General features: G+C 39.3%; 1 protein-coding gene across 1 annotated transcript in view; it reads left to right on the top strand.

Annotated features, from left to right (window-relative positions):
* The window catches only part of LOC109474200 (nebulin-like), a 176,816-nt gene that overhangs the window by 27,787 nt on the left and 123,811 nt on the right, over positions 1 to 25,218 (top strand). Inside the window, 68 exon segments of the mRNA XM_019774455.1 lie at positions 168 to 380; positions 743 to 847; positions 1,063 to 1,170; positions 1,375 to 1,482; positions 2,211 to 2,315; positions 2,759 to 2,854; positions 3,028 to 3,240; positions 3,753 to 3,860; positions 4,220 to 4,327; positions 4,671 to 4,775; positions 4,980 to 5,075; positions 5,370 to 5,582; positions 5,706 to 5,810; positions 5,986 to 6,093; positions 6,379 to 6,486; positions 6,713 to 6,817; positions 7,004 to 7,099; positions 7,366 to 7,578; positions 7,781 to 7,885; positions 8,071 to 8,178; positions 8,362 to 8,469; positions 8,784 to 8,984; positions 9,141 to 9,353; positions 9,590 to 9,694; positions 9,839 to 9,946; positions 10,186 to 10,293; positions 10,676 to 10,780; positions 10,894 to 10,989; positions 11,187 to 11,399; positions 11,665 to 11,769; positions 12,337 to 12,444; positions 12,558 to 12,662; positions 12,795 to 12,890; positions 13,108 to 13,320; positions 13,457 to 13,561; positions 13,765 to 13,872; positions 14,000 to 14,107; positions 14,305 to 14,409; positions 14,564 to 14,659; positions 14,818 to 15,030; positions 15,192 to 15,296; positions 15,488 to 15,595; positions 15,911 to 16,018; positions 16,270 to 16,374; positions 16,531 to 16,626; positions 16,815 to 17,027; positions 17,198 to 17,302; positions 17,482 to 17,589; positions 17,824 to 17,931; positions 18,151 to 18,255; positions 18,419 to 18,514; positions 18,676 to 18,888; positions 19,029 to 19,133; positions 19,296 to 19,403; positions 19,599 to 19,706; positions 19,965 to 20,069; positions 20,288 to 20,383; positions 20,668 to 20,880; positions 21,108 to 21,212; positions 21,424 to 21,531; positions 21,882 to 21,989; positions 22,806 to 22,910; positions 23,120 to 23,215; positions 23,353 to 23,565; positions 23,740 to 23,844; positions 24,038 to 24,145; positions 24,571 to 24,783; positions 25,117 to 25,212. Coding sequence (XP_019630014.1) covers positions 168 to 380; positions 743 to 847; positions 1,063 to 1,170; positions 1,375 to 1,482; positions 2,211 to 2,315; positions 2,759 to 2,854; positions 3,028 to 3,240; positions 3,753 to 3,860; positions 4,220 to 4,327; positions 4,671 to 4,775; positions 4,980 to 5,075; positions 5,370 to 5,582; positions 5,706 to 5,810; positions 5,986 to 6,093; positions 6,379 to 6,486; positions 6,713 to 6,817; positions 7,004 to 7,099; positions 7,366 to 7,578; positions 7,781 to 7,885; positions 8,071 to 8,178; positions 8,362 to 8,469; positions 8,784 to 8,984; positions 9,141 to 9,353; positions 9,590 to 9,694; positions 9,839 to 9,946; positions 10,186 to 10,293; positions 10,676 to 10,780; positions 10,894 to 10,989; positions 11,187 to 11,399; positions 11,665 to 11,769; positions 12,337 to 12,444; positions 12,558 to 12,662; positions 12,795 to 12,890; positions 13,108 to 13,320; positions 13,457 to 13,561; positions 13,765 to 13,872; positions 14,000 to 14,107; positions 14,305 to 14,409; positions 14,564 to 14,659; positions 14,818 to 15,030; positions 15,192 to 15,296; positions 15,488 to 15,595; positions 15,911 to 16,018; positions 16,270 to 16,374; positions 16,531 to 16,626; positions 16,815 to 17,027; positions 17,198 to 17,302; positions 17,482 to 17,589; positions 17,824 to 17,931; positions 18,151 to 18,255; positions 18,419 to 18,514; positions 18,676 to 18,888; positions 19,029 to 19,133; positions 19,296 to 19,403; positions 19,599 to 19,706; positions 19,965 to 20,069; positions 20,288 to 20,383; positions 20,668 to 20,880; positions 21,108 to 21,212; positions 21,424 to 21,531; positions 21,882 to 21,989; positions 22,806 to 22,910; positions 23,120 to 23,215; positions 23,353 to 23,565; positions 23,740 to 23,844; positions 24,038 to 24,145; positions 24,571 to 24,783; positions 25,117 to 25,212 — 8,607 coding nt within the window.

Genomic DNA, 25,218 nt, shown 5'->3' on the forward strand with positions numbered 1-25,218 from the left:
GGAGGTAGGCACAGCCCTATACACCATTATGGTGTTGGATGCACTTTTACTAAGTCTTATGTATGGTCTGTAGATGTAGAAAAAAGTTCTTGTTTGGTCATTTTGATAGAAGTGTGGGCAAAATTAGTGGCAACTTGTCATAGCTTTCAACCCGTCAATTTCTTCAGATTCCTTACAAAAAGGAAGTAAAGGAGAGTACAGGCAAGTTCTTCCCTGTCCAAGACACCCCGACCTACCAGCACCAACTACAATTGACTAAATATCAGAGCGACCATGTCTACTCAGATGAGGCTAAGTACATCATGGAGAAGGGACACAGTCAGTACCCCTTCACTCCTGAAATGACTAGGGTACAGGGAGCTGAGAAGGTCAAATCTGAGGTAAAAATAAAACAATATTCAGAAAAAAAACAAGCTAGAACCAACTGTCAGTTTTTAGTGGGGAAAAAGACACAACAAGTGCAGAAAAGTTTCAGATTAGTTAAATACAATCCTCATTTTTAACAGTGATGATTTGTAAAGTTAGTGCTGTTTTCAGTGCTCACCTTCAGTGAGTTGAGCTCGTCTCAAGCATGATGTTTCTGACATAGAGAGAAGATATCCTGTTCTAGCCCTACTTGTGTAAACCATAACCATGAAGTGGTCTTCGGATCTTGCTATATGATAACAGTAGAGTGGAAATGATTATATTATAAGGAAGTTTGTTGTACTGAGTGGCTAAGTTCCTCCTTTCCTCTACCCAGCGGTTATATAAGGAGAGCTACGAGAAATGGAAGTCCACCTTTACTCTTCCACCAGACACTCCTGTCATTGTTCACGCTAAGAACATGGGTGAACTTCACAGCGAGGTACTTATACATTAGCTTTAATGTTGAAATTTCTGTCCATGAAATTCAACATATCTTTCAATCACGTTCAGCTTTTTGGTGCTTTTTTAAGTGGTATTATATGATTCTCTATTTAAAGTTTTTGCTTGGAAGTGAACTACTTGTAAATTTGGTATCAGAAAAATGATGGATACATTTCTTGGGAGTGCACATTGTCAAGTGTTGCCACATTTCAGATGAAGTACCATGAACTGTATCAGAAAGAGCTTGGACTGACCAATAAGTTGCCACCAGACGCCATTCTGCTCAGGAGTGCCAAACAAGCTGTGAAAATAGCCAGCGAGGTTTGTGGATGTGCCTCTTGGTCAAAGAAACCTTCTCTAAATACGTAGTACCCTTTCAATAACAATTGAATCTGTCAAGTTGTCAATTTTCACATCTTTATCAAGTTGATTTTCAAGTTTCCCAAGTTGTTCAGGACTGGTGTTAGCATAACTGGAGCTGGATGAAGATATTTGAATTTTTAGGAATACTCTGCCTCATTTCAGATTGAATACAGCAAAAAGTCTCTCCAAGAGACTAGAAAGATGCCATACACTGCAGTCGACTCTCTCGCGTACATGACAGCAAAAGCAGTCTCAGGCATGATCAGTCAGGTACATGTACTTTGAAGGCAAACTTAGTGTAAATGGTGTGCAGGTTTCTGTGTAGGTCATGTCTAGCAAAGTGTTGAACAGTTCCTGTTTTGCGCCATTTGTCTTTGTCTCAACTGGTGTTATTTGCCAAACTTTCATAACTGGAAAGCTGTTTTCTCTGTCGTTTGTCTCTGTACAGCTCTGGAATATATTGAAATAGTGTACATGTACAGTATCTGAAAAAGAAATCTTGCGCTACCTTCTTCCTTGAAGTTTTGTGGTGTTGTCTTGTTCTATTTATTATGTGTAGATTGAAGTGTTGAAAGCGTTGTCAGACAGGTTTTGGTTGTGTCCTTAGGCTAATTTTAGTTGTCCATATGGTTGCACTGCAAGGTTGCCTGTGTTTTGTGTCTGTTAGGTGATGTCCAACGTCTTGGTGTTCTGTGTGAGTATATATCAAAGAAAGAAGTTGTATCTGTATCTGGAACTATCCTTTTCAAAGACTAGTTGCTGCTGTTCAGCATTGAAAATGTCATAGACCAAGTAAAATAACCTTTTGGTGTACAGTCCACTATCTTGTTTTGTATCTGTGTCAACTTGAGTCATCTGCTTGGTTACGAATGCGGCTTGAAATGTCTTACTGAATGTCGACTGCAATGTGCTAGATGTCTGCAAGCTCTAGATGTGAATCCACTTTACTATATACTACAATCTGTTAGGAATGTTGCCCTCTTGATCCACTCCTGTAGGTAGAGTATACCAAGCAGCTTGGCAAGACTCTATCGCAGTACAACATCACGGCAGACACACCAGCAATCCAGCAAGCGAAGAAGGCACAACAGATACAGAGCCAGGTATGACAGCTGCAATTTCTCAAACATGAAATCTTTTACCAAAGAATTTTCAGTTAAAGGTAGAGAAAATGTAGGGTCATATACCAATACATTTTTTGTACATATCTGGATGTCACCTCTGTGTGGCTGATGTTCACCAGCAAGGACAGACATGTATAACTTTGTGTGAATGGTGTTCAGCACCAAGGAAAGGCATGTTCAGCACCAAGGACAGGCATGTTTGCCTGTGTGTGGATGGTGTTCAGCACCAAGGACAGGCATGTTTGCCTGTGTGCAGGCATGTTTGCTTATGTGTGGATGGTGTTCAGCACCAGGGACAGGCATGTTCATTTGTGTGTAGTTAGGCCTGTTAGGCCAGGGTTAGGCCTGTTGATCTGTATGTGACCTGGGACAGATTATATTTCAAATATCTCTGAATGGTGTTTATTATGATCCCTTTTCAGAACACCTATACCAAGGACAAGCCCACCAACTACACTGCAGTGTACGACTCTCCACTGATGAAACAGGCCTCGAACCTGTCCAAGATACAGAGTGATGTACGTACTTTACTGATTGTGTTGTTATAAATTCCTGCTAAACTGTCAAATGTTTGGTACAAAATGGTATAATGCCCCCTTAAGGAGTGTGTTAAGAACAAATTTAACCTACGTACATGTGCAGGCTAGATCGGCAGAACTTAACACAGATATGTCTTCATAAACCATTACAGATTCCCTACAAACAAGAAGTAAAGGAGACTACAGGCAAGTTCTTCCCTGTCCAAGACACCCCAACCTACCAGCACCAACTACAGCTCAGTAAATATGAGAGTGACAATAACTACAAGGGTGAGGCTAAACACATCATGCAGCAGGGACACAGTCAGTACCCCTTCACTCCTGAGATGTTCCTGGTTGGAGACGCAGAGAAGATCAAATCCGAGGTAGAATTACTGCTCGATCTTCTGTGTACTTCTTCAAAGTACCTGCTTCAAACCTGGGTCACTTTCTCCTGTCTTGAATTGATTTTCAAGTTGTTCTGTTGTCCATCTGAAGGGGTTGATATGTTTGTTTTGTTGCAGCGCCTGTACAAGGCCAACTATGAGAAGTGGAAGTCAGCCTACACTATGCACGTGGATGAACCAACTATCACACGTGCTAAGGACATGGCTTCTCTTTCTAGTGAAGTATGTATACTATCATGGATACCATCTTTTTAACATACTGAGATAACAGTTACTCAAGCAACTGGCTAGACAGTGGAAACAGTCAGACATTTCAGGTAGCATCCACTACCTTTCATCAGTGACTTCAGTATTGTACTACCTGGATGCCTAACCTTCATCAATGCTTCTTTTGAAATTTTTTTTTCTGAATTTCCCATTCCAAATCATTTTGATCTCTATGTATCTGTCATACTAGTGTTGCATTGGTTTTGATGATGTTTCCTTTCCAGAATACATACCGAAAAATGTATGAAGACAGCAAGGCACAGGGCAATACTCTACCAGCGGATGCCATCCACATTAAGAGAGCCAAGGAGGCCATGGACATATCCAGTGAGGTGTGTGAAACCTGAGTGTTACTCTGATCTTCTGTTTGTTATCTTTCTCTTTGAAGTCTTTAAAGCCTGACTGTAGTGAATGTTAGTGGCGAACATTAATGGCAAAGAGTGTTGAGAAGCTTGAGTTGTTCTCAATAGGAACTCAACCAAGGTGAAGTTAAGTATGTGACACTGATGTAAAGTTCAAGTGTGACCTCACTGAAAATGATGTAAACTTGAATGTACAAATCAGTATTTGAAACATTTGTATCTGCTTCAGAAATTGCTTTTTTATGCCAGCTATTTACCATATTGTCTTTATTTTGAACACGAAGCAAGGCTGAGACATTCAAAGTTGTTCTTTGTTTTTTTACTAACAGATCAACTATGTGAAGAAAGCCAGGAAGGATGCCACACACAAGCCTCACATTGCTGTGGACTCCCTGTCCTACATGACAGCCAAGGCTGTGAACGGTCTTGTTAGTCAGGTACTGATACTAAGGAACTTTGTTGCATGACAAGTGTACAACGTACAGTGTACGGCAACAACTATTGAACATAGTACACAAATGAAGAGGTATAGAATAAATCTGAAACCCTAATTACTAAAACAAGAAGGGCTAGCATAAGTCTTTGATATAGTGTTTAAATCTTGTCGGGCAGTCTTGGCAAGTTCACCTATTTTTACATTGTGAGAGTTATCGCATCTCTGGTGTAAAATTGTCGTCTTAGGTTGTTAATTTCTGTGAATTCCTGGTTTGTTAAATTAAATGTTTGGTGGTATCAGGAAAGTAGGGATGTTCTTAATTTCCAAATGAATATTCTTTGTAGGTGAAGTACAAGGAACACCTTGACAAGGCCCTGGCCAGCTACAGTCTTCCCTCTGACACTCCGGAGATCCTGCTAGCCAGGAAGGCACAGAAGATTCAGAGTCAGGTAAACATGATGTTGTCTTTTTCATCAGAGATCTTGACCAGAATCCCTTCATATCTTCTTTTCATTCATTGTCTCATGCAAATACTGCTTCTATTTAAAGTTTGTTTTTCTTCCACAATGACTGAGAGCTTTAAATCTTTAATCTTCCCATCTTTTCTATTAGCATAGCAGAAATACAATTATGTAAATGCTTTTGTTTTCCAGCACCAGTACACCAAAGACAAGCCCTCCAAGTACACCACTGTGTATGACACCCCACTGATGCTGCAGGCTTCTAAAGTCTCCCAGATGCAGAGTGATGTATGTTTACCTTCCCTCATGTTCCTTTTGACATCTCACGATCTCTACAGTTTAGTAGTCAGCATTTCTCCCTTAGGAAAGATGCAATTTCAGATGCTTTATGACAGTGCCTGTGACTTTAGCACGTAGCGTTTTTGTATGTATCTTACCACTTGTTTATCACTTTGATATTAGTGCATGCTTCACTGCATGTTTTCAGCTTGCTCTTTGTTATTCTTCTTTGAGGCTACTTTGCAAGTTCAAACATTTGAGTACTATAACATGTACTTCTTTTGATTTGATTCACCAATACAGATTCCTTACAAGAAGGAAGTAAAGGAGAGTACAGGCAAGTTCTTCAATGTCCAAGACACTCCGACCTACCAGCACAATCTACAGCTCAGTAAATATGAGAGTGACCATAAGTACAAAGATGAGGCAAAGTACATCATGGAGCAGGGGCACAGTCAGTACCCCTTCACTCCTGAAATGTCCAGGGTGGAAGGTGCTGAAAAGATGAAATCAGAGGTACAGCAGAACTGGTGAAAAATTTATGTCAGCATTTCCATCTCTCTTTACAAATTACAGCATCATTACATGTATTTTCTTGTGTAATTTTTGAATGATTATCTTTCTTTGATCTTTTCTCAGCATCTGTACAAGGCCAACTATGAGAAGTACAAGACAGGCTACACCATGCGCGTTGACGACCCCAAGATTGTCCATGCTAAAGAGGTGGCTACACTGCAGAGTGAGGTACAATAAGGGCATTGTTTGGGATGATTGTCCAAGTTTGTCACATTCTGGCAGTTAATTGAAAGCCTTGTTTTCTAAAGGTTTACTGTAGGTACCATTGGTTTTCAAGGTAAATTCTTGATGATCTTCAACATTTCCTAATGAACCTTGTTTCAATCAATTGAAACCTTTTTAGAACAAGTACAAGGAGCAGTATGAGAAGGACAAAGAACAGGGGAAGTCCCTAACTGTGGATTCTGTCAACATCCAGAGAGCAAAAGATGCCATGGAAATGGCAAGTGAGGTGGGTTGTACATATAATGTCTGTCTCAGACTCTCTTTGTCAAGTTAACAAAAACTGCTAATAGAAAAAAGACTAGTAATACATGTACAGTAGTGAGTGATAGTCTGAAGTGGATGGCATACAAATGTATATGTACAATGTAATTTTATTTTGGCTTTCAAGTCTTGCCTTTTTTTTTTGTATGAATTTTTTAAGCATTATCTATCAATAAGGTATGAAGTAGTTTTAGATCTTTTATTATCTGTAATTGAAGATGATTAACATGCTAGTCTTGTTTCTTGACAGATTAAATACATGAAAGAAGCTCAGAGAACAGCACAGAGGACTCCGTTCAATGCAGTGGATTCCTTGGCTTATATGACAGCGAAAGCAGTTTCAAAACTTAACAGTCAGGTATGGTTTCATGGTCAATAGTCATTCTCTGTGTTACATGTATCTTTGTGGTTAAAACTTTCAGCTTTGGTGTGCTTAGTAAGGTGATTTCATTCATCTTTTTATATGACGTTGATGCACATCAGTGAGAGTGAAGATAGTGTTCTTTGCTGATGATGTTTAGAGATGCAATCATGTAGTTCCATTTTTGTTTTGTTGATGTATGAATTTTGTCTGATTCTTGCAGTTGAAGTACACAGAGAAGCTTCGTGAGGCTTTGAGTCAGTACCAGCTCACTGCTGATGTTCCTGCTATCAAGGAGGCAAGGAGAGCACAAGAGATCCAAAGCCAGGTAGCTGAGTGTGATCAGTCAAAAGTTGTCAGATTTGCTGTGCTGCAAATTTTCTTCCTTTTTCGCACGGAGGACTTCTCAACTTTGTATGACTATTGGTCAAAATTTGTCTGATTTGCTTTACAAAATTTCCTCATTTTCACAGTAGGATTTTCTCAACTTTGAATGACTAATTGTCCTTTTCAGCATAACTACACCAAGGACAAGCCAACAAAGTACACTACTGTGTATGACACACCCTTGATGTTGCAAGCCTCTAATGTTGCAAAGATTCAAAGTGATGTACGTATTCAGCTTCTTCAATCTTCTTTATTCTTTTAACTTGAAGACCATTCTAATCTAAGATGCATTATTTCAAGACATCACTGTTTATGTGTTGTAGTCGTATTGCTACAAGTGCAGAGCTTATTTCATAGTTTTTGTTACTAGCCTTTTGATGCTTGAGCTTTTCAATTTTGTGTACTATTTCTATGGAAAAGTCTTCTAGTGGTTGATAGACACTATCTGTATGTGTTAAGCTCTTGTGTTAAATTTGTTGACCATGATAGATTCCCTACAAGAGAGAAGTAAAGGAGAGTACAGGCAAGTTCTTCCCTGTCCAAGACACCCCGACCTACCAGCACATGCTGCAGCTTACTGAATACGAGAGTGACCATAAGTACAAAGATGAGGCTAAACACATCATGCAGAAGGGACACAGTCAGTACCCCTTCACTCCTGAGATGTTTCTAGTGGAGGATGCAGAAAAGATCAAGTCAGAGGTATAATAGAATCTTACTTGTACTTTCTTCATTCTTCCTTGAGTCCTTTCTGGTATGTGTAATTCAAATGATATTAGTTTATCTCGCTATTAGATAGTCTAACCATAAGTTTGATCAGAATCTGATTCTGAAGATGAAGTTGCAGTACCTTTTGTAAAGTTGTAAGTGCTGTCTATATTTTGTTCTTGTAACTTTGTTCCAGCGCCTGTACAAGCAAAACTATGAGAAGTGGAAGACAGGCTACACCATGCACGTTGATGACCCCAAGATTGTCCATGCTAAAGAGGTGGCTACACTGCAGAGCGAGGTACTATCATAATGGCCTTTTGTTAACTGTCAAAATGTCCAAGCTTTTCACAGTCTGACAGAATTTTAACCTCCTGGAAGTTTTCTATAGGCCATAGTTTTCAGTTGTTGATTTTTGCTGGAGATTTCTTTTTACATTGGTGTTGAACCCCGCTTTTAATTTCTCCATCTTTTGAAACCTTTCAGAACAAGTACAAGGAGCAGTATGAGAAGGACAAAGAACAGGGGAAGTCCCTAACTGTCGATTCTGTCAACATCCAGAGGGCCAAAGGTGCCATGGAAATGGCCAGTGAGGTGGGTATTTAGTTTGGTTAATGGTGAAGAACAGAGAGCATTGAGTTGATAGCATTGGGTGTATACAGTATAGAAACAGAGTTCTAGTCTATGATGTTAATTAGTCAAGATAATCATAATTATTATTATTCATCAATGGTGATACCTCTTGTTTTACTGTAAGAATTTATGGTTTGTCCACAGATTAATTACATGAAGGAGGCCCGTAAAGTGGCCCAGCGGAACTCCCATGGTGCTGTGGACTCTCTGAGCTATCTGACAGCTAAAGCAGTTTCCAACCTCACCAGTCAGGTAGGTTCTGTTTCCTTAGTTGTTTTGAGATGTACATGTACATCTATGCTTATTTGTGTAAGGGTGATGTCAGTACAATATCTTGATTGTTGATTTACCAAAAGTTCAGGTCTTGTTATATGGTGGTAACAAGTAAAAAAGAAATCCCCAAAACAGTGAATTATAGTTTTTTACATGTCTCTCTGTGTTTCTAACCTTCCTGAATGTAGTCTGCTGTCTCTGATTGCCTCTTTTTAGAAAGGGATTTATAGTATTTGTCTGTGATTCTGGTTTGTGCCATGGTCCTGATGAAACCTTCTTGACCCTTACACCAGGTGAAGTACACAGAGAAGCTGCGTGAGGCTCTGTCACAGTACCAGCTCTCAGCAGACATGCCTGCCATTCTGGAGGCACGGAGGGTGCAGGAAATACAAAGCCAGCATAACTACACCAAGGACAGACCAACGCAGTACACCACTGTGTATGAAACACCTCTGATGATGCAGGCTTCTAATGTCGCAAAGATGCAAAGTGATGTAGGTTTACAGCTTCAGATGTTCTATATCATTCTTAAATCTTTGTGTAGTTTTCCATTTTAGCTTGATCTTAGCTGCATGATTTTAAGATACAACATTGTTTTAAGACAGTGATCTTTGTTCTCTTTGTTCGAAATATATATTTTTCATCACCAGATTCCTTACAAGAAGGAAGTAAAGGAGACTACAGGCAAGTTCTTCCCTGTCCAAGACACACCGACTTACCAGCACCACCTACAGCTTACTAAATATGAGAGCGATCGCAACTACAAGGATGAGGCAAAACACATCATGCAGCAGGGGCACAGTCAGTACCCCTTCACTCCTGAGATGTCCAGGGTAGAAGATGCTGAAAAGATCAAATCAGAGGTACATACATGTACAGTGTATGTTACTGGACAAAGCGATTGTACATGTATATAGGCCATTGTGTCCATGATACAAAGATGACAGAATCATGCATGTTCTTTCTTTATAAGATTCCCTTACTTGAATGGTAGTAGACAGTGTATTTCTCCATGTTTAAAGTTAACCTAGAAGTCTACTTAGTTGAAATTTCAAAGTTTTAAGCGACAATCATTCTGTTGTTTTATTTTTTCTCTCAGCGCTTGTACAAGCAAAACTATGAGAAGTGGAAGTCCAGATACACCATGAGTGTTGATGACCCCAACATTATCCGTGCCAAGGAGGTGGCTTCTCTTCAAAGCGAGGTACAACATTAGGAAACACATTTCTGTTAAGGCCTTCTTTGGATGTGGTGGTAAAGAAGTATTTCTCATGTATTGAGATTTGTATTATAAGCTAATTTCTGAAATTTCTACAATCGTTACAAAAGATTTCTCTTTGCACCACAGAACAAATACAAGGAGCAGTATGAGAAGGACAAAGAACAGGGGAAATCTGAAACTGTGGATTCTGTCAACATCCAGAGGGCAAAAGGTGCCATGGAAATGGCAAGTGAGGTGGGTTGCAATGCTGGACAGTTTTAATTTGGTCAAGACAAAGGGCTTGCATCAATAGTACGGAAACTGGCATTCATTTGACATTTTTAGGATTGTAGAGATTGATGTGTACAATCCTTTCTTGTACTCGTAGGATTTTAGTCAAGAATGCAGTATGGTTAAGATTTGAAAGTTTGCCCATGTTGTGTCAGTTATGATACCTGTTGCTTTTGTCATTAGAATTTATGGTTTGTCCACAGATAAATTACATGAAGGAGGCCCGTAAAGTGGCCCAGCGGAACTCCCATGGTGCCGTGGACTCTCTGAGCTATCTGACAGCTAAAGCAGTTTCCAACCTCACCAGTCAGGTAGGTTCTGCTCTTCTGAAGCTTTTGTAGGAATTCGTGTTTTTCAGTAACAGTAACTGTTCATTTATCCAGTAAATTATTTTTGGTAGAAGGTAATTTTGTGTGATGTGTTTGATGTTAAAGGGAAATACTGATTTTACCTAAGACTTTTCTAGCTTTTTATTAATTTATTCCACCTGAAAGAGAGTGAAGTATCTTGTTTTTGACACATGAGTTTGTGCATACATGTATTTTTGACCTACTGTACTTGAAGAAATAGAAACCCTGATTGCCATTATCATCGATTATGAGAAAGAAATGTGTAGTACATTTATTTTTGTGATTGCTTCTTTATAACATGGTCCTGATGATGACTTTGGATTCTTCTTGACCCTTACACCAGGTGAAGTACAGAGAAAAGCTGCGTGAGGCTCTGTCACAGTACCAGCTCTCAGCAGACATGCCTGCCATTCTGGAGGCACGGAGGGTGCAGGAAATACAAAGCCAGGTATAAATTACAAAAATTCCCAATGTTTTGGTCACTTTTTGAGCCGTTGATGATTTTAGCAGACATTTGATTTTGTGATAAAACAACTTAGGAAATGTTGGTATTTTTTTCAGCACAACTACACGAAGGACAGGCCTACAAATTACACCACAGTCTATGATACTCCGCTTCTAAAGCAAGCTGCTAACGCGGCCAAGTGGCAGAGTGATGTAAGAATTCTTGATTGGTTTATTTGATTTGTCATTATACTTTTAAAATACATGGCTAAAATACATATCCATAAGAATATATAAAAAAAGACTGTTACTAACTATTTTCTGCTTTTTTTTAAAACAATTTTTGTGTGTGATAGTTTTTTAGTTAAAATATATTTCCTATATGTGACTTTCCTGGTCTATTGTTATAGGTTCCATACAAGAGGGAAGTAAAGGAGAGTACAGGCAAGTTCTTCCCTGTCCAAGACACCCCGACCTACCAGCACATGCTGCAGCTTACTGAATACGAGAGTGACCATAAGTACAAAGATGAAGCTAAACACATCATGCAGCAGGGACACAGTCAGTACCCCTTCACTCCTGAGATGTTCAGGGTTGACGATGCTGAAAAGATCAAATCTGAGGTATGAAGTATGACGATCTTAAAAAAACCTGTGATTGTTTTCCCTCATTTTATTGTAAAATTAATATTCTTTATACAGTAGTAGTGTAGTAGTCCTTCGTAGTCCAAGATTACTGTTAGTGTCCTTGTTTACGGGTGTGTGTCCTCATGTAAATGAAATTTACAGCAGTTGAATTTATCTATTACAGTGTATGCTCATATTTTCTATAACAGTTGTGCTTTTATAGTATAGGATAATAATTTGATTCTGTGCTTGTTTTATATAGCGCCTGTACAAGGCCAACTATGAGAAGTGGAAGACAGGCTACACGATGCTCTTTGATGACCCCAACATCATCCGTGCTAGAGAGGTTACATCGCTACAGAGTGAGGTACGTACATGTACACTGTGACTTTGTAAATTTTCAAAATCATTTCCATGCAGGATTTTGTTAATCTTTAGTTAAAGAACTTTATGCAGATATTGGAAGATGCTTGTTGCATTGAATGATCTGTTTTATACAGGAAGCTCATGATATTTTACCCTCTTTGAACCTTTTAGAACAAATACAAGGAGCAATATGAGAAGGACAAAGAACAGGGGAAGTCGCTAACTGTGGATGCTGTGGTCATTCGGGGGGCCAAAGATGCCATGGAAATGGCCAGTGAGGTGGGTTGAAGCTTTCTCTCTAGGTTGAGCCTGCTTGTTGTCAATAGACATGTGTGCAATATTGTACATGTATGTAAGTTACTAGTAGTATGTATATGTAATGTACATGATTGTATTTGTGTTACGCATTAGACTTTTGCATTAGAGAATTCCAGTAAATTATTTTACGTTGATGAATTAATCAGATTTTCCGTCTGATATTTTGCATGCATATCTTGCTCACCAAAAGACTCTTAATGTCTTGTTATTGAAGCATTGTGAGGATTAAATCTTTTTGCCCTGTCCACAGATCAGATACGTGGAGGAAGCTCGCAAAGAGGCCCAGAAGAGGCCGTTCAATGCTGTGGACTCTTTGGCCTATCTGACGGTCAAAGCAGTTTCAAATCTCAACAGCCAGGTACTTATCTACTGTCTTGTTGATGTTTTGTTGATCTCAATGTGTTCAGTGTTCAGGAAGTCAGTTTTAAGGAACTAGACATTCTTTTAATATATTTTACTTGAACCTTTCAGCTGAAGTACAGAGAGAAACTCCCCGAGGCTCTGAGCCAGTACCACCTTAGTGCTGATATCCCTGCTATCAAAGAGGCTAGAAGAGCGCAGGAGATTCAAAGCCAGGTACATCATCTAAAACCTGATTCTAGTTTGCCCATCCTGAGAAAAAAATTCAGTATTTTCTTCACATTACCTTCTATTTTTGTATGCCAGGTTTCCTGCATGTAATGTTGTCAATTTTTGAATTATTTGCAGCATAATTACACCAAGGACAGGCCCACCAGGTACACTACAGTGTATGAGACACCTCTCATGAAGCAAGCAGAACTAGTGGCCAAGCTACAAAGTGATGTATGTAAACCTTGCTGCATTATTGTTTTTGCCCTGTTGAATTATTTTTTGTATGTTCTTGATGAGCACTTATAGGCAGGGCTAGAGATTGTTACATGTACATGTATCTTTGCTAAGCTAACAAAAAATGTAACTTTCCTTTAGTGACTGTTTACTTTCTTTTTTTTCTGAAGGCAAGAAAGCAGAATAAGAGTTGTAATGTGTGTTACGTTTTCAGAATCTCTACAAGAAGGAAGTGAAGGAGAGTACAGGCAAGTTCTTCCCTGTCCAAGACACCCCGACCTACCAGCACATGTTGGAGCTGACTGAATATGAGAGTGACCATAAGTACAAGGATGAGGCTAAACACATCATGCAGCAGGGCCACAGTCAGTACCCCTTCACTCCTGAGATGTCCAGGGTGGAAGATGCTGAAAAAGTCAAGTCTGAGGTATGGTATTCTTTTTCTTTGATCCTAAGCCTTTTAGAGGTGCATTTGCATTTGTATTTTACTAGCACATAGTTTTGATTTTAAAAGGGCTTTATTCAGTGACCATCAATGATGAAACTAAAAGTTTTTTTTTTAGCGGTTGTACAAGGAGAACTATGAGAAGTGGAAGTCCAGGTACACCATGCTTGTTGATGACCCCAAGATTGTCCATGCTAAAGAGGTGGCTACACTGCAGAGCGAGGTATGGTCTACATTTACATGTATATGCTACTGAAATGGTATAACTATTTGTCAGATTTCCTTACACTTAGTTGCAAGTCTTTGCTTTAAATCTTCATCTTTTGGCATTGGAAAATATAATGTTTATTTGAATGGCAAGTTCGTGCTGACCAACATTTATGATTAAACAAGCTGACAATTGTGAAACATTTCTTAACTTCATAGAACAAGTACAAGGAGCAGTATGAGAAGGACAAAGAACAGGGGAAATCTGAAACTGTGGATTCTGTCAACATCCAGAGGGCAAAAGGTGCCATGGAAATGGCAAGTGAGGTGGGTGGAAATGTTGTCACATAGACGTCCTGTCTTTCCTGTCTTTACATACTTAGCTTTGGTTGTCACTGTTGGCATTGTTTTGTTGGATTTGGAGTGCTGAGATTGAATGCTTGTTTGTCTACAGATAAATTACATGAAGGAGGCCCGTAAAGTGGCCCAGCAGAACTCCCATGGTGCCGTGGACAATTTGAGCTATCTGACAGCTAAAGCAGTTTCCAACCTAACTAGTCAGGTAGGTTCTGCTCTTCTGAAGCTTTTGTTTTTATGGTTTTTCTCTTTCTGTTCTGCTGTCCAAATACCATTCTCTACCAAGAATAACACTGTTTAAGTCTTTGCTGCTGTTAGCTGTGTTTTTTCTTTGGTTTTGTTGAGTTTTGAATGGAGATTATCCTTCTGGCGTGATCTCACATTTGTGCCCACATGTAACAGGTGAAGTATACAGAGAAGCTACGAGAGGCACTTACCCAGTACCAGATCACACATGACATACCTGCCATTCAGGAGGCAAGAAGGGCTCAGCAGATACAAAGCCAGGTAGATAATTTTCAGATTCAAATCTGGTCTGTTGATCTCTTTGTGCTCTTTTCTGTTCCTGAAGAATTTTGGTCTCATTCCCATCACACCTAGATCTCTGTATCTGCAGGGTTTTCTTGGGCTAATGAATATTAAAAATTGATCCCTTCTCCAGCATAACTACACTAAGGACAGACCCACCAAGTACACCACAGTGTATGAAACACCACTCATGAAGCAAGCAGAGCTGGTGGCCAGACTACAGAGTGATGTAAGAAAGAACTCTTTGGTTATAATTATGGATTTCTTACTCGTAGTTAGCTACATGTAGTAACAGCCTGTATTAAAGCCTTAATAGATAGGAGTTGGGAAAAGCTATAATAAATGTTGAAAGTTTGAGTATCTTTTCTTTTGAATGTGCTGAACTAGATTCCCTACAAGAAAGATGTGCGAGAGGCTGAAGTGAAGCAGTTCCCAGTCCACGACACTCCAACCTACGAGCACATGCTGCAGCTTACAAAGTACCAGAGTGACCATGTCTACAAGGATGAGGCTAAAGAGATCATGGAGAAGGGCCACAGTCAGTACCCCTTCACTCCTGAGATGTCCAGGGTAGAAGATGCTGAAAAAGTCAAGTCAGAGGTACATGTATGGTACTCTCAAAGAGAAATCATCAGAAAATCTTATTGTTTTTCTTTGTTGATGGTCAACTTTTTTGACATGTATGACATTATTATTTCTAGAGAGCAACATAATTGTTAAGTAAAAGATGAAGCTAATAGACGATTTTTGTCTTCTTTTAGCGTTTGTACAAGGAGAACTATGAGAAGTGGAAGTCCAGGTACACCATGCTTGTTGATGACCCCAAGATTGTCCATGCTAAAGAGGTGGCTACACTGCAGAGTGAGGTACAATAAGCTTCTTGCATTATGTTTGTGTAATTTCAAAGACATTGCTGCATTATGTAGTCAGTACAATGCTGTTGTTAGAAAGTATGTTTATTTTACAATAATGTAATGGTAAGTTTGTGCCATTTTATCGTAAAGATAAGATAAGATTAGTCAAGCTAACAGTGGTGAACTATGTCTTTGCTCCCCAGAACAAATACAAAGAACAGTATGAGAAGGACAAAGAACAGGGGAAATCTGAAACTGTGGATTCTGTCAACATCCAGAGGGCAAAAGGTGCCATGGAAATGGCCAGTGAGGTGGGTTGAAATATTTTTCACTTACATTGCATGAATATACATTCTGCCTTAAAATGTTAGTTTAGCTTCTGTACATGTATATTGGAAAATTTTTTCTATAAGAAATGATACAATATAGTTATCATGAAGTCATATAATGCCAAAAATATTTACTGAAAACGAAGCATTTGCATATTGAGGGTTTTACAGATTTAGTCTGTGTAATTTTGTTTGAGTTTTTGGCAACTTGACTTATCCACATTTGGTATAGTTTTGGTTGGTGCCATTTTTAGATTTTACTTGCAGTGCTTAAAGTGTTTGTTGGTTTGTCCACAGATTAATTACATGAAGGAGGCCCGTAAAGTGGCCCAGCGGAACTCCCATGGTGCCGTGGACTCTTTGAGCTATCTGACAGCTAAAGCAGTTTCCAACCTCACCAGTCAGGTAGGTTCTGCTCTTCTGCAGATGTGTGGTCGTTCTTTTTAAATTACTTTTCTGCTTTGCAGGAATTATTTTATACTAGAAATCTCAAATATCTATGATGGGCTTTTGACATTTTGCCTTGTGTATTATGATGTTTTTTCTTCTCAATTTTAAAGGCAGTAGATTGTTCTCTCTGATAGTTGCCACATGGAAATATCTGGCAATGTCTTGATTCCACTTGTTAATGTATTGTATAAATGTAACTATAACAGGTCAGGTATACAGAGAAGCTGCGTGAGGCTCTTACCCAGTACCAGATCACACATGACATCCCTGCCATTCAGGACGCCAGAAGGGCTCAGCAGATACAAAGCCAGGTACTACAATGTAGACATCCTATTAAATACATTTCAATCTGGTCTGTAGGGCTACAATTTATGTGTACAGTTCTTCCTTTTCTTTAAGTTTTAAAATTTAAAATCCCTCTGTTGCTTTAGTTTTTCTATGGCCAATGAATATCAATCTTTTCCCAGCATAACTACACCAAGGACAGACCCACCAAGTACACCACCGTGTATGAAACTCCACTCATCAAGCAGGCAGAGTTGGTGGCCAGACTACAGAGTGATGTAAGTTTTTTTGTGCAAATGTTGGTTTCCAGTTTATCTTATGAGCTAAATGTAGTCTGTATCAAGATGTGATGAAGGTTTTTCAAGAATGTGCAGTTGTCTGTCGCTGTACATCTGAGGTAAGGAATTTTGTAAACCCGAACTTGTTACGATGTTTAAACGTCTTTCTTCTGAACATTGTCATCTAGATTCCATACAAAAAGGAGATGAAGGAGGCTGAAGTGAAACAATTCCCTGTCCACGACACTCCAACCTATGAGCACATGCTGCAGCTTACAAAGTACCAGAGCGACCATGTCTACAAGGATGAGGCTAAAGAGATCATGGAGAAGGGCCACAGTCAGTATCCCTTCACTCCTGAGATGTTTCGAGTTGATGATGCAGAGAAGATCAAATCTGAGGTACGGCAACCTTACAAAAGATCATCAAGAAAATTTTCCTTTGATGTTTCTAAAATTTTCCACTCAGTTGCATTGTTTTTTTTGGATGAATTTTTTTTCAACCAAAGAATGATGCAAATCTTTTTCATTGTTAGCTGTAATGGCTGTAATGATGTCTTTTTTCTTTTTAGCGTTTGTACAAGGAGAACTATGAGAAGTGGAAGTCCAGGTACACTATGCTTGTTGATGACCCCAAGATTGTCCATGCTAAAGAGGTGGCTACACTGCAGAGTGAGGTACAAATGTCTTGTGTTCTGATAACATTTGAAAATCTATTATGAATTTTTGATTGAATTTGATGAATACTCGGAATCTAATAGAAACACTCATTTTCTTTAAATGTAAGTTCCTCATTTTTGTTTGCTTTTGCATGGAACTTAACTCTTGGTTTTAAACTTTTGAAACTTTTCTTCAGAACAAATACAAGGAGCAGTATGAGAAAGACAAAGAACAGGGGAAATCTGAAACTGTGGATTCTGTCAACATCCAGAGGGCAAAAGATGCCATGGAAATGGCCAGTGAGGTGGGTTTGCCATAATGTGGATCATTGGTACATTGTACTTATATTGTATGGGAAAGCTGTTTCAAATACTCAATGTAATTCATGAATTTTAGATTTACTTCTCTTACAGACAAGTATTAGGATGTACAGCCATGACTCTTGCATGAATGTTTGAAATAGACAGTATACACATGTAATTTGATGGTAGCTGGTTTAACTGACAGTGTGCACTGAAATGTTTTGTTTTGATTACAGATCAATTACGCCAAAGAAGCTCGTAAAGTGGCCCAGCGGAAACCGTTCAGTGCTGTGGATTCATTGACATACCTGACAGCTAAGGCAGTTTCGAAGCTGAATAGCCAGGTATGTTCTCTCTTGTCTTATTGAGTTCTTGGATAATTGTTGTTTTTTGTTGTCCGAGTACATGTAGTTCTGCCAAATATCCTGCAGTGTTCAGTGTTCTTTTTGCATTTTTTTGTTTTCCCGGTTTATTCAACACTGTTACATAGTGGCTCTTGTAATAGTGCTGGTATACATGTACTTTGTTTTGTTTAAAATCTTGGTATCTGTTTTATTTGACAGTTGAAGTACACAGAAAACCTGCGCGATGCCCTAACCCAGTACCACATCACAGCTGATATGCCTGCTATCAAGGAGGCCAGGAGGGCTCAGGAAATACAGAGCGAGGTACAAAATTCCAACACATGTCCCTATGCATTCTCGTGTCCTTTTTGATCTTCTTCCTTTTCTTCTGTTGGCTGCTAATTGCATGTGACTGAGTTTTTTCCAGTCCATTTCTTAATTTTTATGACTTTGAATTCGATTCTGATGTAAAAAAATTTGTTCGCAGCATAACTACACCAAGGACAGGCCCACCAGCTACACTACAGTATATGAGACCCCACTCATCAAGCAAGCAGAGTTGGTGGCCAGACTACAGAGTGATGTAGGTCTACCATTATGTCTCTTGCAATATCATTGAATAACTAACTTACCAATCCTGGCATGCTTAACTTCAACAGTACAATTAATGAGTTCTTTGTTCATTGATAGATTATAACAAAGATGTGAAAGAGGATGAGAAATTTGTTTTATATTTAAATCTAGATTCCCTACAAGAAAGATGTGCGTGAGGCTGAAGTGAAACAGTTTCCAGTCCACGACACTCCAACCTACGAGCACATGCTGCAGCTTACAAAGTACCAGAGCGACCATGTCTACAAGGATGAGGCTAAGGAGATTATGGAGAAGGGACACAGTCAGTACCCCTTCACTCCTGAGATGTCCAGGGTGGAAGATGCTGAAAAAGTCAAGTCTGAGGTACACACAAATATGTATGGTACCCTCAAGGAGGGTTACTGTTCTTGTCCTTGTTTACTAGTTTCGATGTTTGAACTCTAAGAGTGGTACATAGTTTAGTTAATGATGGAACTAAAACTCCTGTTTATGTCTTTTTTTAGCGGTTGTACAAGGAGAACTATGAGAAGTGGAAGTCCAGGTACACCATGCTTGTTGATGACCCCAAGATTGTCCATGCTAAAGAGGTGGCTACACTGCAGAGTGAGGTATTATGTGCAGCTTGTACATGTATATTAATATATGTGTATTTTTTTGATAACTTTTTTTTGTATAATGTATTATCTAGCTGTTAGGAAGTTTATTTTTTCAATGTTAATGCTGGTATGTAGCACAAGCTAACAGTTGTGAACTATCTATTTGTTCCCCAGAACAAGTACAAGGAGCAGTATGAGAAGGACAAAGAACAGGGGAAATCTGAAACTGTGGATTCTGTCAACATCCAGAGGGCAAAAGATGCCATGGAAATGGCCAGTGAGGTGGGTTCATGTGATGGTTGCTGCCTGAAACATCTTTTTTTCACATTTTTCAAAATCTTGAGTAACAATTTCATTGTGTATCTCATTACCTGGATGTCTAACTTTTATCAACACTTCATAAAGATAAATGAAAGCATAATGCTATCATTGGTACTAGGTTTTGTGTAGCAAACTTTGATTCATATTTTTTTGCAGGTGAACTATACCAAAGAAGCCCTCAGGGAGGCCCACAGTAAGGGATACAATGCAGTGGACTCAGTCCCCTACATGACTGCCAAAGCAGCAGCTGAGATCAGCAGTGAGGTACGTTCCATGTTTACATTTTTGTTGTTTGTTCTTGACAATGTTTACCTATGTCTCAAGGTGGCGATTTCATACATTTCATCCAAGTGTGTCTACAAAGTATATTTTGTATGGTTTATCTGTTGATCAGTGTTTCTAGCATAGTTAACAGTAATGTGTACTTGTAAGATTTTTTCATGGTACAAAAGATCTCTTACTTCTCATCCTTACTGTTTAGATACACACTGATTTTTCCCTGGTCACTCTTGTGTTGAACAGGTGAAGTACACAGAAAAGCTGCGTGAGGCTCTGTCCCAGTATCTGATCACACATGATGTACCTGCTATTCTGGAGGCCAGGAGGGCCCAGGAGATCCAGAGTCAGGTACAGACTTAACTGAATGAAGCTCTTGGGAATTGATCAGACACAGTGTGAATGTTTACGTCTTCTCTTTTTTAAAATTGGCTGGAAGAATGTGCAGAACAGTTCAGATGTGAACATTGAAACAAGTATGATTTTAGTAGACTTTATATGCCATATAAATTGGGTAATGAAAGACTTTCTTTGAGTATTGAAGATTGACGATTTAACCATTTTTCCAGCATAACTACACCAAGGACAGGCCTACCAAGTACACCACAGTGTATGAGACTCCTCTCATCAAGCAAGCTGAGCTGGTGGCTCAACTACAAAGTGATGTAAGTACTCTCGAACAGTTAGTATCTTCTTACATGTACATGAATACCTGGTATTTCTGTTGTATTTCGACCTATAGACTTATGCCATAGCTCAAGTATTTATATCACTTGTCTGGAGTAGCCAGTCATACATCTATCAGTCAAGAAGTGTATTCTTTGTGATAGCTGTAAGTTGCTTCTTTGATACTATTAGGATTCAAATTTGTGGAAGATATCTCTCAGTTTTGTAAAAGTGGTGTGTTGTTTTAAAGCTGACAATTACTTTGCTGCTGGCCCCATCATAGATTCCTTACAAGAAAGAGTTGAAGGAGAGTGTTCGGAAGCAGTTTCCAGTCCACGACACTCCAACCTACGAGCACATGCTGCAGCTTACAAAGTACCAGAGTGACCATGTCTACAAGGATGAGGCTAAGGAGATCATGGAGAAGGGACACAGTCAGTACCCCTTCACTCCTGAGATGTCCAGGGTGGAAGATGCAGAGAAGATTAAATCTGAGGTATCGTATCTAGTCATATCTTAGCTTTACCTGAATTCTTTTTCAAGTACATGTACAATTTATATTTATTTGGTCTTCAGTAACGATAAGCTGTACAAGTAAAGTACACAGTACAAGGAAATAGAACGGAAATACAAAGAACTTTCTTTTTCTTGCTCCAGGAAAGGTTAAAAGTATTCTGTACATGTTGTATCTTATGTGTTTCATGGTAACCTTTCTTGCTTCAGCGCTTGTACAAAGCCAACTATGAAAAGTGGAGAGCACAGTACTCCAAGAGTGTCGATGATCCTGACATTGTTCATGCCAGGGAAGTTGGAGAGCAACAAAGCGAGGTACGTAATGTTCAGAAATCTTATTTTTACGTCCATAAGTCATTTCTAATACTCTAAAGGGATATTACCACATTTCAACTTGTTGACAGGTGAATCTGTTCTATTAGGTTAATAGTGTAACATTTATTTGACACTGTTAATTGCTGACATACATGTACCTTCCTTTGCATAGTGTTAATGACACCTTCTGTTGTTTACTTTGCTGTTTCAGAACAAATACCGTGAGCTTTATAAGAAAGAACGTGGGAAGACAAATGCTCTGCCTCCTGACACTGTGGACAACGTCAGAGCAAAGGCTGCTGCCGAAATCTCCAGTGAGGTTTGTAACTGTCACAGTGACTATTGTTATCAAGATTATGCTGTGCTTGTCTCATAGCTCTATATTTTATGTTACTTGCTTATGACTGGCTTGGATTTTGGTAGAGATTACATGCTAATTGTGAACATATTGAGACAGGTGCACTGCATGTAGGAAAGAGTTTTAAGTAAACAAAGACTTTTCTCAGAATTGAGACACTTATAAAGCAATCCAACAAACAGTATAGACAAGTAATAAGATGTTGTATAACATCATACTTTTCATTTTCTTATGATATTACAATGCCTACCTGTGTACGTACATGCATAAATGTATGTCCGCTTCAATACCTCTGTTCTTTCGATTTATAGGTGAGGTATACACAGGATGCTCAGAAGGAAGCCCGCAGCAAGCCCTTCAATGCCATGATGTCACTCGCCACCCTCACTGCCAAGGTTGTGGCAGGTTTAACCAGCCAGGTAACTACAAAAAATGCAAAATACATTCACAATGCACGCAACATTTCCCCCCACACGAAAGTAAGCTGTCCCTATGACCCGACATGACCTTGGCACCATTTTTGAATCTGCTCAGCCCCGGGGCCGGCTGAAAATGGTCGTTTTAGGCAAAGTTGTGGTCGTTTGTGAACCCAATTTGGGGTGGTCGCGGTCACAGAAGACAAGACCAATGGTTGTTTTATGAACGTGGTTGCTGGACCAAGTTCGACTGTATCTCTTGGCTATACTGCACACTGTGTGTCTCTGTCCACGGTGCTGAAAGTTCTGCTACTATGGTTTTCAGGCATCCGTTACTGGAGTACTTCTCTGTGAGGCAGAAGTGCAGACTTTTTGCCTTTAACAATTGGTAGTTCACCATTCTGAGGACCATATTGGGTGGCAAATTGTGATAAGAGGATTAAGGTGCCAGTTCTTGGCTTGCGCACACAGGCAGTACACAAGAACTGTGGCTGTCTTGTATGGCACTTGCGATGGCACATGTGATCTCTTGTGGATGTTTTGTGATGGCACCACATGTACATGCTGAATGCAGTTTAACCTTTAGGACACTAGACTAGCCATTACACTAGCAAGTCTTTATTGGTTATCATTAGTTAGCAGCAGGAAAAAGGTTAATAAGTACCCTAGTTGAGCAATCGACAATGTGTTTTTTTTTATCAAAGTCCACCTCTTTCCTTGCTGATGTTGAGACTAAAAATTTGAGCCGATGTTGAGAATATGGTCTTATTTATCAAGATAGCTAACAGACTTTTCAATTTCCTTTGAATTGCTGAACAGAGGAAGTACACAGACAGGGCAGCCAGGATTCGTTCCCGCTTTAACATGCCGGCAGACACGCCCAGCATTCAGGAGGCAAAGAGGGTGCAAGAGCTTCAGAGTCAGGTAAAGTACATACATGTACATCTGCTACACTGTTAGTGTGTTAGACCTGTCTCTTTTAGATATTTCTGGGACAGGAAGGTTAGATGTGTGAACAGTGTGAACGAAAAGCAGAATTACACCAAATTGTATTTCTAGCTTTTGGAACCGGTCCTTTTCTGTTTGCCATTTCTTTCAGGAAATTAATGTAAAATTTTTTGCCTTATTTTCAGTATCTCTACACCAAGGATCGGCCGACAACCTACACTACTGTGTATGACACTCCTTACATAAAGCAGGCAGAGCACGTGGCACAGCTGCAAAGTGATGTAAGATATTCAAAAGTCTTTATATTCTCTTCCAGTTCCATCCATATTCAAAACCATGTTTTTGGTTTCCACTATGTTCATTTTGTGTAGGTCATGGAATAAAAAACTTTCTTGGCTCTGCACATATTTTGCACCAGATTCCTTATAAGAAAGAGATGAAGGAAGCTGAAGTGAAGCAGTTCCCAGTCCACGAGACCCCAGTGTACCTGTACCAACTTCAAGTGTCTGGGTACCAGAGTGACCATGTCTACAAGGATGAGGCTAAGGAGATCATGGAGAAGGGACACAGTCAGTACCCCTTCACTCCTGAGATGTCCAGGGTAGAAGAGGCTGAAAAAATTAAATCTGAGGTACGACACTCTACTACATGTGGTTTGATTGCTCATGGTTTATGTTTCCTAAATGTTTATCATTTAGTAATTTTACATTTCTTACGTGTATGTCAAATATCCTAGAGGAATTGATGATGTATTGTTTAACGTTAATGTCATTTCATTAGTTGTTGCTTTTTTTGTCTCCGACAGAAACTGTACAAGGAAGCTTTTGAGAAGCAGCGAGGCCACTTCACTGTCCGTGTGGATGACCCTCAAATCACTCATGCCAAGGAAACAACTGATCTACAGAGCGAGGTATGAGATTTTCTCATCTCTTGAAATAACTTTTTTTTATTCTTCATCACCAGGGTTTTTGTTTGAATCATAGCTTTGTTAAGGTAGTCTAGTTCATTCTACCCTTCTTTTTTTCTAAAGTGCAACTGTGTGGGGTGCATCACACCTTTGAAAGGAATTTGGTCATAAAAAACAATTTTGTTATATTTTCCAGAACAAGTACAAGGAACAGTACCTACAGGATAAGGGGAAGGGTCAGATGTTGCCTTTTGATGCCATGGAGAACATGAGAGCTAAGGAGGCCATGGACATTGCCAGCGAGGTCTGTCAAAGTTTTTGAAGTTTGTTTTCGTATTATGTCCTTTTGTCATCAGTCTGTTAGAAATACTTACAAAACAGTTATCATCAACTCAGTTAACCCTGCTACCTAACCCTTTAACACATAAAGAAGTGGTAACCAAACGGCCAGTTACGTGTGCTAAAGATACATGTGTAACTAAGATATTGACAACTCAAACTGTGGGACATTTTATTAGCCTCTGCCTATAAAGAAAAAGTCAAACGACAATAGTGAAGGTAAAACCTTATGAGACAATACACTGAAGTTCTATTTTCTCCCTGTCAATTTACACTATTACTCGTTTACTTGCAATCATCTTTTGGGCATGAATTTGCAAATAAAAATTAATATTATTTCATAAAAGTGGTCCTCAGTGATTGAAAGCCTGATTTCTTGTCATCCTCCAGGTGAAGTACGTGAAGAAAACTCGTTCTGAGATGCAGAATCAGATGTTCACGTCTGTGGACACTCTGGGGAACCTGACAGCCAAGGCCTGTATGGACATGATCAGCCTGGTCAAGTACAAACAGGAGGCTGAGAAGACCAGGCCGCAGCACAAGATGCCTGCTGACCTGCCTGAAGTCAAGTGGGCAAAAGAGGTCCAGCTGCTTCAGAGTCAGGTATAAAATCTTTAAATGCGCATACATGTCTCTACAGTAAGATGTGCAAAGGTTAGGTGTAATGGCTATACAGTTACAGATGCATGCAGCCACATGTGTGTGGAAAACAGCTACAGTAACTGAATCTTATGGAATTCAGAAAAGACACATTTGTTTCTTTCCCTGTCAATGTATGTTTGTATTGTCTTTTCCTTTTTTGTATTGTCTTATGCTAGGTGTTCTATTCATACTAGATTTTGTTATCATATTCTTTAATTCTTAAACGTTGTTCTTGTCTAACTGTGTAATATGTAATTATTTTTTGTTCGTTGAATTTTGTGATAATGTTTACAGAAAAACTACACCAAGGACAGGCCAACCAGCTACACCACTGTGTACGAAACTCCACTTATCAAGCAAGCTGAGTTGGTGGCACAACTGCAAAGTGATGTAGGT

Source organism: Branchiostoma belcheri, unplaced genomic scaffold, assembly GCF_001625305.1.
Source record: "Branchiostoma belcheri isolate BF01 breed outbred unplaced genomic scaffold, Haploidv18h27 scaffold30, whole genome shotgun sequence".
Taxonomy (NCBI): Eukaryota; Metazoa; Chordata; class Leptocardii; order Amphioxiformes; family Branchiostomatidae; genus Branchiostoma; species Branchiostoma belcheri.